The sequence below is a fragment of the Ceratotherium simum genome, chromosome 4 (genome assembly GCF_057802395.1).
Source record: "Ceratotherium simum simum isolate JZ-2026a chromosome 4, ASM5780239v1, whole genome shotgun sequence".
In the NCBI taxonomy this organism is placed as follows: domain Eukaryota; kingdom Metazoa; phylum Chordata; class Mammalia; order Perissodactyla; family Rhinocerotidae; genus Ceratotherium; species Ceratotherium simum.
The window spans coordinates 27888102-27900267 of record NC_141903.1 but is presented as its reverse complement, the minus strand read 5'-3'; the positions used below and the strand labels follow the sequence as shown (position 1 = coordinate 27900267).

Genomic DNA, 12166 nt, shown 5'->3' with positions numbered 1-12166 from the left:
CGGCAATCTGAAGATGGAGTGTGCTGAGAGGTGCGATAGTAAGCCCCCCATCAGTAGCAGAGTGCAAGCAGAGCCGAACTCTGCCTTGGTCCCGGCTGGGGTGGCCGTGCGGTCGCGGGAACTAAAGCGTGTGAACCCGCTGGGGTAGGCCGTGCGGGAGCGGGAACTAAAGCGTGTGAACCGGGAAGTGGGTCCTCGAACCCCCAGCAGGAGGGCGCGGAGGGTGTGCAGAGGGCAGGGCGGGGCGCGGGCGTGGGCGGGACACGGGACACCCGCCGGCGGCCCAGGGGGCGAGGCGTGCTCCGGCTCTATTCCGGGAGCGGCGTGGAGGGGCGGGGGCGCCCGGCGAGCATCCTGTCTGGAGGAGGGGACGCGCGGCGGGCGCGCCCGCGGGGTCGGACTGGAGAGCGCAGCGCACCCGCCGCCACCAGCCCCGCCGCAGCCGCTGCGCCCTGCTCCGCGCGCCCCGGGGATCGGCGGCGCCATGGACCGAGGCCGGGGTAAGAGCAGCCGCGGCGCCCGCACTTGTTGCCGCGCGGGGCGGGGAGGGGAGAACTGGGCCATGGAGAGGCCGGAGAGGGGGAGGAGGGAGAGGGGGCGCAGGGTGGGGGGAGTGGAAGGCCCGATGCTGTGTGTACAGGTGCCTCCTGCTGCCGGGGCGGCCCGGTTGTCTGTTAGTGCCTCCTGTCCCGGGGCTGGGTTGCCTCCCGTGTGGAAAACCAGAGTTTTCATAGACTCAGAGCCTTAACTTCATAAAAGAATTCCCCACAGGATTTCTCAGGACGGCGAGCTCCTCCCACTCCGTTCCCCTCAGGAAGGGTAAAACAGAGTTGACAGTTACACTCCCAGAACACCCTACTGTGCACCCGTTGAGAAGCCCCAGGAGACTGAAGTTTGCAGCTGCCTGGGGCACTGGAAGGAGGAGGAGCAGGCCTGCGTGGGTGCGCACGTGGGTGTCTGAGCCCTGGCTCTGTTCATGACAAGCTGTGTGACCTTAGCCCAGTCCCTTCTCCTCCCTGGACTAGTGACAAAATTGGACTAGATGGTTTCTGAGGCCCCTTTCTGCCTGGACTCTTTTTCAGGAGATGAGAATATTTGATAGAAGTTTCACAGATGTGGTGGGGGCTTGCTGAAATTGGAGTTGACCTGAGCAAAGAGAGTGGCATTCATGGAGGGCTGTGCTTAAGTAAAGGCCTAGACACCTCAGTGGGCATGTGTCTGTAAAAAAGTGGCTTGCTTAGACATGGGGCAGTGTCAAAGGCTGGGAATTGGAACACCAGGGTCCTAACTCCCCACTTTAATATCCAAAGAGCTCACAGGTGTGAATGTGCTTGGTAAACTGGTGAGTGCTGTGCTAACATGACAAGTATTATTATTATTATCATTATCATTGTTGTCAATGTAAAATTCCTCCCCTTCCCTATGATAATCTTAACACCCTTTCTCCATCTGCCTTTTTGCTGTGCTGAGGCCTCCAAGGGGGAAAAAAGGAGTGAGCAGGAGTGTGGAAGCAATTAGGAGGGCACTGGGGGCAGAGACGAGTGCATGAGCAGGTGTCAGAGTAAAGCCAGGTAAATTACAGGTAAAGCCAGGCTTAACAAGTTCAGAGGGCTGTAGGGGACCCCTGGCTTCCAGTTCAAGATGCTGGGGACCACCTCCCCACCCACTCTATCTGCAACACAAAATACTGCATACCCTCTCTCCTTTTGGGGGCTGGAAGGGCAGGCAGAAAATGGAGGGGGCTTCCGTTTGGCTCTTTAGGGACTGAGGCTGCAATCGGTAGAGCGGTTCTCACCTGTTAACTGACTCCTGGACAGGTTTGTGAAGAGCACACACACCCCCCGGGGAAAGAAGAGGGAGAGAAGAGGCACCTCTAATGTCCCTCAGTCCTCCGTCCCCACCTCCCACATCACACAGCTAAAGCAAAGAGCACCACCCCACCCCATCACCCCTTCGAGTTGTCAAATATCACCCTGTTTGGTCCCACTACAAAAGTCCATACCTAGCCTACCCAGAATTGTGGAAAACAGACTGTGACCTCCTTAGACAGACTAAGAGTGACGATAATTCACTTACCTGAAAATGCTTCATAACCGACACCTCACTTAAGAAGGCTGCGTCCAGACCACTCTTCCTAGGAAGTCGGACTTCCTGGGAATCTGTTAGTACTCAGGATGTTCCAGCCTACTTTCCTTCTCCTTCATAGCTCTTGTCACAATGTGCCGTCACTCTAAACATTAGTTACCGACTGTGTATTTAGTGTCTACTTCCCCTTCCAGTATGTTAGCTTCCTGAAGGCTCAGAGTTGATCTGTTTGGTCACTCTGCTGACACAGTGCCTGGCACACAGTAGGAACTTGCTATCAGTGGTTCAGTTAGTTAATTAGTAATATGAAACACACTTTATAATACACCCCAAGTTGATTAATTGTAATGTTGATTAAAAAAAAAAAACTACTAAATCCTCACATCAGAACAGTTCTTTGTGAGTTGCAAAGGCCTTCTCAGAATGCAAGTAAAGTGGACGAGGCGCACAGGACCGGGTTAGCTGTCTAGAGCCTCCATTGGCCACCCTGATAAATTATTGCAAACATCGTATGAATTAGAGCAAATACGACTGTATATGAATTAGAAATCTGTGCAAAATCTGTGTGGGTTTTTAAGATAAAATGTGAGACTTCAGAAATCATTCCAGTGGACCTTTCTGGTTGTGCCCCTGTCCCCAGGTGGGTATGTGCAATGTCTTCTCTTGTGGGGAAGGTTTAAGAAGCACAGGTCTCATTTCAACCCCATCCTGCCATGTGGGGAGCAGGATTGTCATGCCCAGGATACTGCGAGTGGAACCACACTTCGCTATTAATAAGAACAACTGAAATCATCAGGCTCTTACCGTGCACCAGGCACCATGCTCTGCTTCTTACATGGCTTCTCTCAGAACAGGCGATGGGAGGGAGCGATGAGCAGGTACTATCATTAATCCCCACCTCGTTAGAAAGCAGGCTCAGGCCGGCCCGGTGGCTTAGCGGTTAAGTGCGCATGCTCTGCTACTGGCGGCCCGGGTTCGGATTCCGGGCGCGCACCGACGCACCGCTTCTCCGGCCATGCTGAGGCCGCGTCCCACATACAGCAACTAGAAGGATGTGCAACTATGACATACAACTATCTACTGGGGCTTTGGGGAAGAAAAAAAGGAGGAGGATTGGCAATAGATGTTAGCTCAGAGCCGGTCTTTCTCAGCAAAAAGAGGAGGATTAGCATGGATGTTAGCTCAGGGTTGATCTCCCTCACAAAAAAAAAAAAAGAAAGAAAGAAAGCATGCTCAGTGGGTATATTAGACAGCTCGGGCTGCCATAAAAAAAATACCACAGACTGGATGGCTTAAACAGCAAAAATTTATTTTCTCACAGTTAAGGAGGCGAGAAGTCCAAGATCAAGGTGCCATCAGAGTTGGTTTCTTGTGAGATCTTTCTTCCGAGCTTGTGGACAGCCACCTTCTTGCTGTGTCCTCACATGGCTTCTTCTCCATGCACACACAGAGGGAGAGAGCTCTCTGGTGTCTCTTCCTCTTCTTACGAGGACATCAGTCCTATGGGATTAGGGCCCCACCATCATGACCTCATTTAACCTTAATTACCTCCCTAAAGGCCCTATCTCCAAAAACAGTCACATTGGAGGTTAGGGCTTCAACAGGTGAAGTTGAGGGGATACAATTCAGTCCATAACAGCAGCGTTAGGTCACTGACATTAACTTGCATAGTCACTCACCATGTGAGAAACAGGGCTGAGTTAGAACTAAAGTCCTGATCTTAAGCTTGCTACTGACTGCCTCTGTGGTGGCAGGTGACCTGCCCAAGCCCTAGAGCAGACCTTGGACGCCAGATCTTCCTGCTCCAGGTAGGCACCTTCATCAGCTGCACTGTTCAGTTCTTTAGTAGCAGTACAGCATCAAAGTCAACTGAATGGGGAATGGAAACAAACCTGGGAAGTAGAATTTCTTTTCTAACAGGATATGTCTTCCCATGAGTAAAAGCATGATTCATATGATGCAGTAACAGACATAGAAACCACTTATATTGTAAAGAAATCCCTTCCAGCAGGATTTCCCTATTCATGAATATCATACAAAGAGAATCAGCCACTGGTGAAGGTAGTGTTACCAAACCAAGTGGGCTCGCCTCCTGGTCTGTTAAATAAGACTCTACACCAGTGGAAGTTGTCTCACAAAGTAAAGTGTATTTGCAGCAAATAGGAGGCCATGAGGAATCATTTCCAAAGTCATGGTGTTCCCGAACAAAGGGAAGCAGGAACTTTTATTTCGGTTGGGGAATAAATATTCAAAAGGGAGAGGCAGGTATTTGCTTGCACAGGATCAGTTGGAAAACGTGTTTCCACATAATGAGGCCTAAGCTCCTAGAGAGATCTCTGCATTAAAAATAAGGCAAAAGTCATGGGCATAGCTCTTGTGGTGAAGCTTGGTCAGTTTCAGGATGGCTGGTGGTTACATCTCCTTAACATACAAAAAGAAAAGAAATAACTTGGAAAAACAGTTAATTGCTTCCAAATCCACCTTTGAGTTTCTCGAGGCACCTTGTCGGTGACAGTAACACCTTCACTATAGACTAAAGACTATAGCCTTCTACAGGAAACGTTAATTAACTCTATCCTTATATCAGGATAAAATGTGGATACTGATAACACCTACTTCTTGAGGTTGTTGTAAATATTAGATGCATGAAAAATACTTCAAACAATGCCTAGCACGTGGGACCCACTCAATAAAGGCTGGCTCTTGTAATAATTACAATCTTTTCTTTTTATCAAATTCAACATAATAAAATTGCTTTATAGAACTTCGCTTGGTCCCTCCGCAGGCTGGTCTGACTCTGATGACACTTTTTGAGTCCCTACTCTGTTTTAAATACTGAGCTAGACATCTTTTATACAACTCAAAGATAGGGACCATGTCATAACCCTCTCTGTATCCTGGAGCTCCTTCATGGCGCTTGTCTCTTGGGAATCCATCTTTGACCTTCAATAATTGGACCACCGTCCCACTGACATTTCTGAATGACTGATAAAATACTAATACATATGCCGACGTGTCCATTTTCTCTTATTCATTCTACTTATTCATGCCTACTGACTGTGGTGGTGTCTTCACAATTTTGCTTTTATGAACTTTCCAATCTCTGGAGCCATCTTTAAAGTCTTTGGTCTAAATTTTCTCTGATTTTTTAAGATGCCGCCTTAATGTCCAAGGTTATGTCTGATCTGCCCAGCTCATATGAAGTAACTGATATCCAAGGTTCCTTGCCTTTCCACTTCACAACCAGTTCTTTTTCAGCTAGGTGAATTCAAGCCAAGATGGGAGTTTCTTTTGCTGCATTCTATATTCTTTGGGAGATCGAATTGTCTACTGCCCCACTCAAGAGAGAATCTGAAGCTCTGCTTTTTGTTAAGTGAGATTTTTATTATTCAAGAGATGATAGAAGAACCCATTCTAACTGTGCCTTGCCTCTGTTGGACCACGTTTCAGATCTCTATTAGGAAAGCCACATCTTCCCTATCCATAGCTTCCATTGGCCAAGCAGCCAGTAGGCTACTCCTATGATGAGCTCCCCTCCACTGACTCATTGCCCAGCTTCTGTTCTCAAGGCTGTGAGTTCCTTTACCTCTTCCCTGACATCCAAGTTCATTCTCTACTCCTTCTATAGGTTACTCGTCTTCTGAAAGGAATACTCATCTTCTCCATCCAAACATGTTCTGTGAGGTCACCTTTGTCAGCCTGGAAACTCAGTAGAGCTGAGTGGTTCAGAGAATGGACAAGCCTGGGTTTGAGTTTTGACTGCAACTTTCTAGCTGTGGGATCTTTTATGAATTGGGTAAATTACTTAATTTCTCTGAACATCAGTTTCATTTCTTCTGGAGTGTCATGGGAAAAGGTAATACATGTAGTCTAGCACTTAAGAAACATTCAGTAGACGATAGATGTTATATTTATCAAATATAATTACATGGATTTTGGCCGACTCTGCATTGGGTGAGTGTAGTCACATGGAGCCATGAGATTTAACCTTACTCTCTTCCCTGTAGAGGCTTCTCCGCTCACTGGGTGCTGCTTTCCAGTTCCTTCCATTTCCACTCAGCCTCCATGGCATTTGGCTTCTCCATTTTAGTCTGGGTTTTTTCTGCCTCTCCCTCAAATATCAGTTTCAAACCCCACTTCTCTCATGGGGGAGCACCCTGCCAAGTAAGTTCCTCCCTCCTCACCCTTTGCCAAGAGCCTATCATTATTCCATTCTAATCTTCGGTTTGGAAAAACAATCCTGTGTTTGGATACCATCAGCTTATCACACCCTCCTTACTCTTCTGAAAAAAACTTGCAACTGAACAAAAAAGTAAAGACCATCCCCCCTACAGACACACACACACCCCCACACCCATCTACCCACCCACCACCCCTGAGCATTTTCCTCCTTTCTGTCCTGGCCAAACTTCTCAAATAAATTGTCAGCTCTTGCAGCCTCCTGTTCCTTCCCACACACTTCTTTCTCCCCCTGCAGTCTCACTTCCAGTCACACCTGCTGCTGAAAGCCCACTCCTAAGGGTCACACATGGCTGCCATTTTGTCTAATCTGGCACCTCTTTCAAGTCCCATCTCCTGGACTTCTCTGTAGCTCTGTTGACCCTCTACTCCTTTCTAAATGTATTCGCCTACTTTGCTGAGATAGGAGAAGCATGGATTTCGGAATCAAATAAGCCTAGGTTAAATAAAATAATCACCTCTCCATCCCTCTAGCAAGCCTTCTCTGCCTCTCGTCCAGCCCGCCAGTCCCACTGTTGTAGGTGCTCATAGCCTCTGGGCTCCTCCTGCTCTAAGGCAAGTGACCCAACTAAGTCTTTTTCCCTCACTGTGTAAAGCAGGAAGAATAACTCCCAGAACTGGGAGACCGAATGGGGTAATATTTGCCCAGCCCCCAGTGCCTGACCCCTGGTGGGTGCTTACTAATTGTTATTCCTCATCTCCCCCTCGGGCTCACTTGCTTTCTCTTCTTCGATGGCTCTTGCCCCTCTCTCGCCACCACCTCAGCCCTCTCTCCACACTCAGACCTGTAGAGAACCAAGCCCCTCTAGGAGGATGACTCTCAATGTGTATCTTCAGCCATGAGTTGGGCTCCACTCCTGTGTTACCTCCTGCCTGTGGTAAATTTCCATTCGGAGGTCAACTTAACCTCCAAGTGACCCAATTTTGAACTCATTTTATTCACCACCAAATCAGATGACCCTTCCTGTTTCTCATTTTCTGTTAACAACACAACCACGTGAGGAGCTATGGAAGGAAATGGGGCTGTTTGTGAACAAGACTAAATTTGAAGGGGGGACATGGGTCAGTTCTCAAACTAGCTGTCCTGTGGAAGAGGTAATAGAAAGACTCTCCAGAAGGCTGTACAAGAGGTTAAACAGAGGCTGATTTGGGCTCGATCTAGGAGAAGCATACAAATGAAAAGAACTATTCAATAATAGAATAGGAGTTGCCCAGGGACATAATGAAGCAGAGGCTGAATGGCCACAGATCAGGGAAGCCACAGAATGGCTCTTATGGGGACCACAGTAATATATAAGTTAAGAACAACTGTCACTTAATATTCAAGAGGTTTCCACAGGCATGACCCTTCTGCAAACTATAGAGAAGTGGACTTCTAGGAGTGTATATTCAACCTAAACATTCATCTTTTATTTAAATGTACACTATATCATAACTTTTAATAGGTCTTATGAATTATCTATGCTTAAGGAAGGAATTTGAGAAGAGGGCCTGATGCAATTAAAGACAGTTATTTAAAACTATAGATCTGATCTTGCTTAAGTCCTTCAGTGGTTTCTCCTTGTTCTTACAAGATACAAACTACAATCCTTGTGGTGGCCCTCAAGGCCCTGCCCTGGCTGTCACCAGCTTCCTTTGACCCCTGTCCGTCTCTTGCTGTGGGCTCTCCTCCCAGTTGCCTTTGTCCTTCACCTGGTTAACCCCTGCTCATCCTTAGCAATCTGCTCAAACATTACTTCCTCAAGGCAGTCTTTCCCAGTCTCCCAGGCTACATCTTCCTTTTATAGCACCCCATACTTCTTTCTCATTGGCTGCCATTTTTGTAATTATAATTAATCATGGGATTGAATTGGCTGTTACTGTGAGCTCTGTGAAGGCAGGGCCCTCCTTACCTTGGTTCACGACTCTTTCCCCAGCACCTAGTATAATGCTTGGCACACAGTAGATGCTTGAAAAATGTCTCTTGAGATGATAAGTGAAAGAAAAAATACAAAATTCACAGAGTAGAAGTTGGATATGGCGACTCTCAGCTCCAGGATCCATCTCAGTGATTCTCATTTTAGGGACAGAAACGTAGACTTCATCATTATTCATCGTTTCCTTTGCCTTCGTTCTTTATGCAATAAGACCCCAAATCCTGTTGACTATTATTGAAAAATGCATCTTGGATGGCTTCTTCTCCTATGTCCCGTCGCCTCCTATAAGAGCTTCCTGTTTCTACTCTCGCCTTCTCCAGCCTGGCTTAAGGACGCCTCTCCATTTGTCTAAAGCAATGGTTCTCAGATCCAGCTGGGCAGAATCATCTCTATGAGCCTCCTCATTGTCATCACCTATGGGACCCACCAAAAATATACCCCAGAGATCTGATCCCTGGGTCTGCAGTGAGGCTTGGGAATGTGTGTTTTTTGCAAAGCTCCCAGGTGAGTCTGATGTGCTCACTGTTCTGACACACTGCTTTTATCATGACCTTTGACCCTGCTCAACACCATCTGGGATTCCCTCTTGCTTACCCTAGCACTGCCTTTCACACTTTTCAACCAAGTGGGACTCGAGGGTTTGGATCTGTTACCCAAAGTAGCCCTCTGAAAGCTTGAAATGTCTCATTTTACCTTTAAAAACCCAAGCAAGTGTTTCTATTATAGTCCATAACATATCTGAACACACACACACCCCCCAAAAAAATCTTTGTGCAGTGGACCTCTGGAGATGCACTGTGTTTATCTCAGGGCTTCTCCTTCCCTACCCATGCCTGCCCTCCGCCATGGACTCCCAGGGTGTGTGAACACGAGCCTGAGAAGATGAACCCTGCACACAGTGCCTGAGTGGAAGTGGATCTGGACATAGAAGCAGAATTCCCACATCCTAGCCCTGGCTCAGCCACTCGCTTCTGCAATATGAGAACATACATTTTTATAAAGCTTTTAATTTTTAGAAGCATTTTCACATTTGCCAGTTGTGTCCGTTTCAGCTTAGTGTCAGGGATGTTGAGCATTATGGAGGGCTTCATTCAGAGCCTGGGCAACCTCTAGTAATCGTACATGCTCCCACTCAGAAGCCATTCACGGTGAGGGTCACTATGGGCAAGAAGGAACCTGTGTAATAGGAGGGATATTCAGACAGAGAACTGACTCCTAAAATCCTTTCTCCAGGCCTGAGTTTCTCTTCTGTGGCTTCTCTCAAGTTGGGCAAAACCCCTGAGATGTTCTCCCTATTGGACAGACACAAAAACTGAGGTTTAAAAAGATGACTCTGCCCTTCTCCGTCCCTGAAAGAGACCACTCAGCATCACCTCCCTGTGGAAACTCCCCTGCCACATCCTCCCTCCCATCTCCCTCTGACTCTGGGTTACCATCACCCTCTTCGGACTTGGCTTTTAGAAGATTTTATTGTGCTAACTTAAATGCCTCCTCTACGTCTATATGAATCCTGTGGTCTGAGACTGGCTTTTCATCTCATTTCCAGTGTCTAACACACAGCAGATGTTTAATAATAATAGCCAACTGAGCGCTCACCATGAGTCAGGCAGTTTACATATGTACATGGAGCCATTTAATCCCCTCAACGGTCGTGGAGTTGATGAAGTTTGGCCTTCATGTACATGAAATACGCCATTAATATCCAAATTCCATCCAAAAATATTGCCTACAGCTATGAGTTAAGAGTGTCTGTACAGTGTGTAGCTTTTATTTTCTAAAATCACAGATAGGGCATGTATATGAATTATAAATATATAAATACTATTTTGTATTAAAAGTTTTGTAGTTTATTGCAAAATCTGGTTCTGTGGTAGGCTAATAAGTACAGTCCCTGTGAAGGAATGTTTGTGGCTCATGTCAGTGTGTGAATGCATAGACAATTGGAAGTTTTTGATATATTTGTGAGATTTATCTCCCTTGAGCACTGCCGTCTCACTCCCCCAAGGGAACTCAGTGGGAATGTTTTTCATGACTGTGCCCTCTGTTGCATTTCAAGTTATCACCTGTAATTTATCTTCAGTACATAATTAAAGATTTGTTGTGTATATGTATTTTTAAATACTCTCATTTTACAGGTGAAGAAACTGAGGCTTAGAAAGGTCGATTTATTTACCCAGCCCTGCCCACCTCCAAACCTAAGTTCTTCACCGTTGCTCTCCACTGTTTCTTTATGGGTGTTGGAGTGCCATTCCCAGGCCAGTTCTGTGAAGGACTTTTGAGATAAGCAACAAAGACTTACTAGGTAAAGATTTCAAGATGTGGGCGGGGAAGGTGTCAAGAAAAGCAGGGGAGACGACGGGGATCTGAACAATTCCAGAGGACACCCCCCATCGATGAATGGTATGGCCAGGCAGCTGGTGTGAGATTTTCTTTCTTACCCTTCACCGTCCTCCCCCTGTGGCCTTCAGCATTCTGGTGTTTAGAACTCAAGAAGCTCTCATCCTCCTGGAATTAACAAAGAGGCTGCCTCAGGAGGGCCCAGGCAGGGTTTGTCCTCCATCTCAAATTCCATTCGGGGAATCCCGGCCGCATCCCAAGTGGGGGTGGCGGTGCAGTCGCCAGCGAGGCGTGCTGCTTCGCCCTGGCACAGCTGTCAGGCTGCGGCGCGGGCAGAATGTGGCACCACATTTCAGTCATTCCAGCCCTGGGGAATTTGCCGACAGCATGTCCCGCAGGAGGCAAGCTCGGGGGCTTTTTATAGCTCTCTAAGAACCTAGGAGAAAACTGATCTCCTGAGAGGGAGAAGTGGGGCACGTGTCTTTTCTAGGCACCATTCCCTCAACCGTGTCGTCCCAAATGCCTGCAGTTCAAATTAGGGTAAGAGTCATGGCTAAGTGAGCAGTGTGGACGCACGCTTACTGCCCAGGAGACGGGGATCCCAACCAAACGCAGTTCCTTGAATCCCCTCCTTGGGCTTCAGTTTCTTAACCTGTCAGGTCCAAGTGTTAGAGTACAGGGATCAGCACACCTCAGCCAGTGGACCAAATCCAGCCCACCACCTCTTTTTGTAAATAAAGTTTTATTGGAACACAGCCACACCCATTCGCTATGTACTGTCTGTGGCAGCTTTCTCACTGCAAGGGCAGCGTTGAGTAGTTGCATCAGAGGCTATATGTGGCCTACAAAGCCTAGAGTATGTACTATCTGATCCTTTACAGAAAAGTTTGCCAACCCCTGGATTAGACTGTAGAGAGTCTGGGGAGTGTCTGCATGGAGCACTGTGGTGAGAAGGATTCTGAGGGTGTGTCCAGGCTGAGGAATGAAGGACTGTCTTTAGATCATACAGAGTGTGTATTCAAGAGTAGTGTTGGAAGGATCCCAGAATGCCATTTACCGGAGTTTTTCAAACTACTTTTAGCTTCAGAATCCTTTTGCAAACAAAATCTGAAGCAACAGAGCTGCTCTAGGTGAAGCAGGCCTGAGAATACTGAGTACAGCCCACTCCATCCCTCTTACTGCCAAAGCAGCCCCTAAGGAAGTGACACAGATCCGATAGGTCCATCAGAAGAGCATTTGAAAACCACCTATCTAATCCTAGGCCCTTCATTTTACAACTGGGGAAACTGAGGTACAAGGGGCAGTGCCTTGCCTAAGGTCACATGATGGACTCCTGGTTGGCTTTCCACAGAACCACCGACTGGTCATGAGCAGAGCACAGACATAGTTCTGCTGGGGACAAAACCTGTCCATTGGCTTTGGGGGCTTCAGGGCTGCCATTAGTGCATGGGTGGTCCTGATGTGCCCTCGCTGACCCAGCAGCCCACTGGCTCAGGGCTGGGACATTGCTGGTACCTGTCCGTGCTTCACAGTGGTTTAGTCAAGGCTTGGGAGCCTTTGTTCTGAGACCACCAGAACCAAAAGAAGAA

General features: G+C 47.6%; 1 protein-coding gene across 1 annotated transcript in view; it reads left to right on the top strand.

Annotated features, from left to right (window-relative positions):
• Positions 1 to 484: 484 nt before the first annotated feature.
• Positions 485 to 12166, top strand: part of AFAP1L1 (actin filament associated protein 1 like 1) — a 64105-nt gene continuing 52423 nt past the window's right edge. The window contains exon 1 of the mRNA XM_087430275.1: positions 485 to 500. Within this exon, the coding sequence (XP_087286401.1) occupies positions 485 to 500 (16 nt within the window). The remainder of the gene's footprint in view (positions 501 to 12166) is intronic.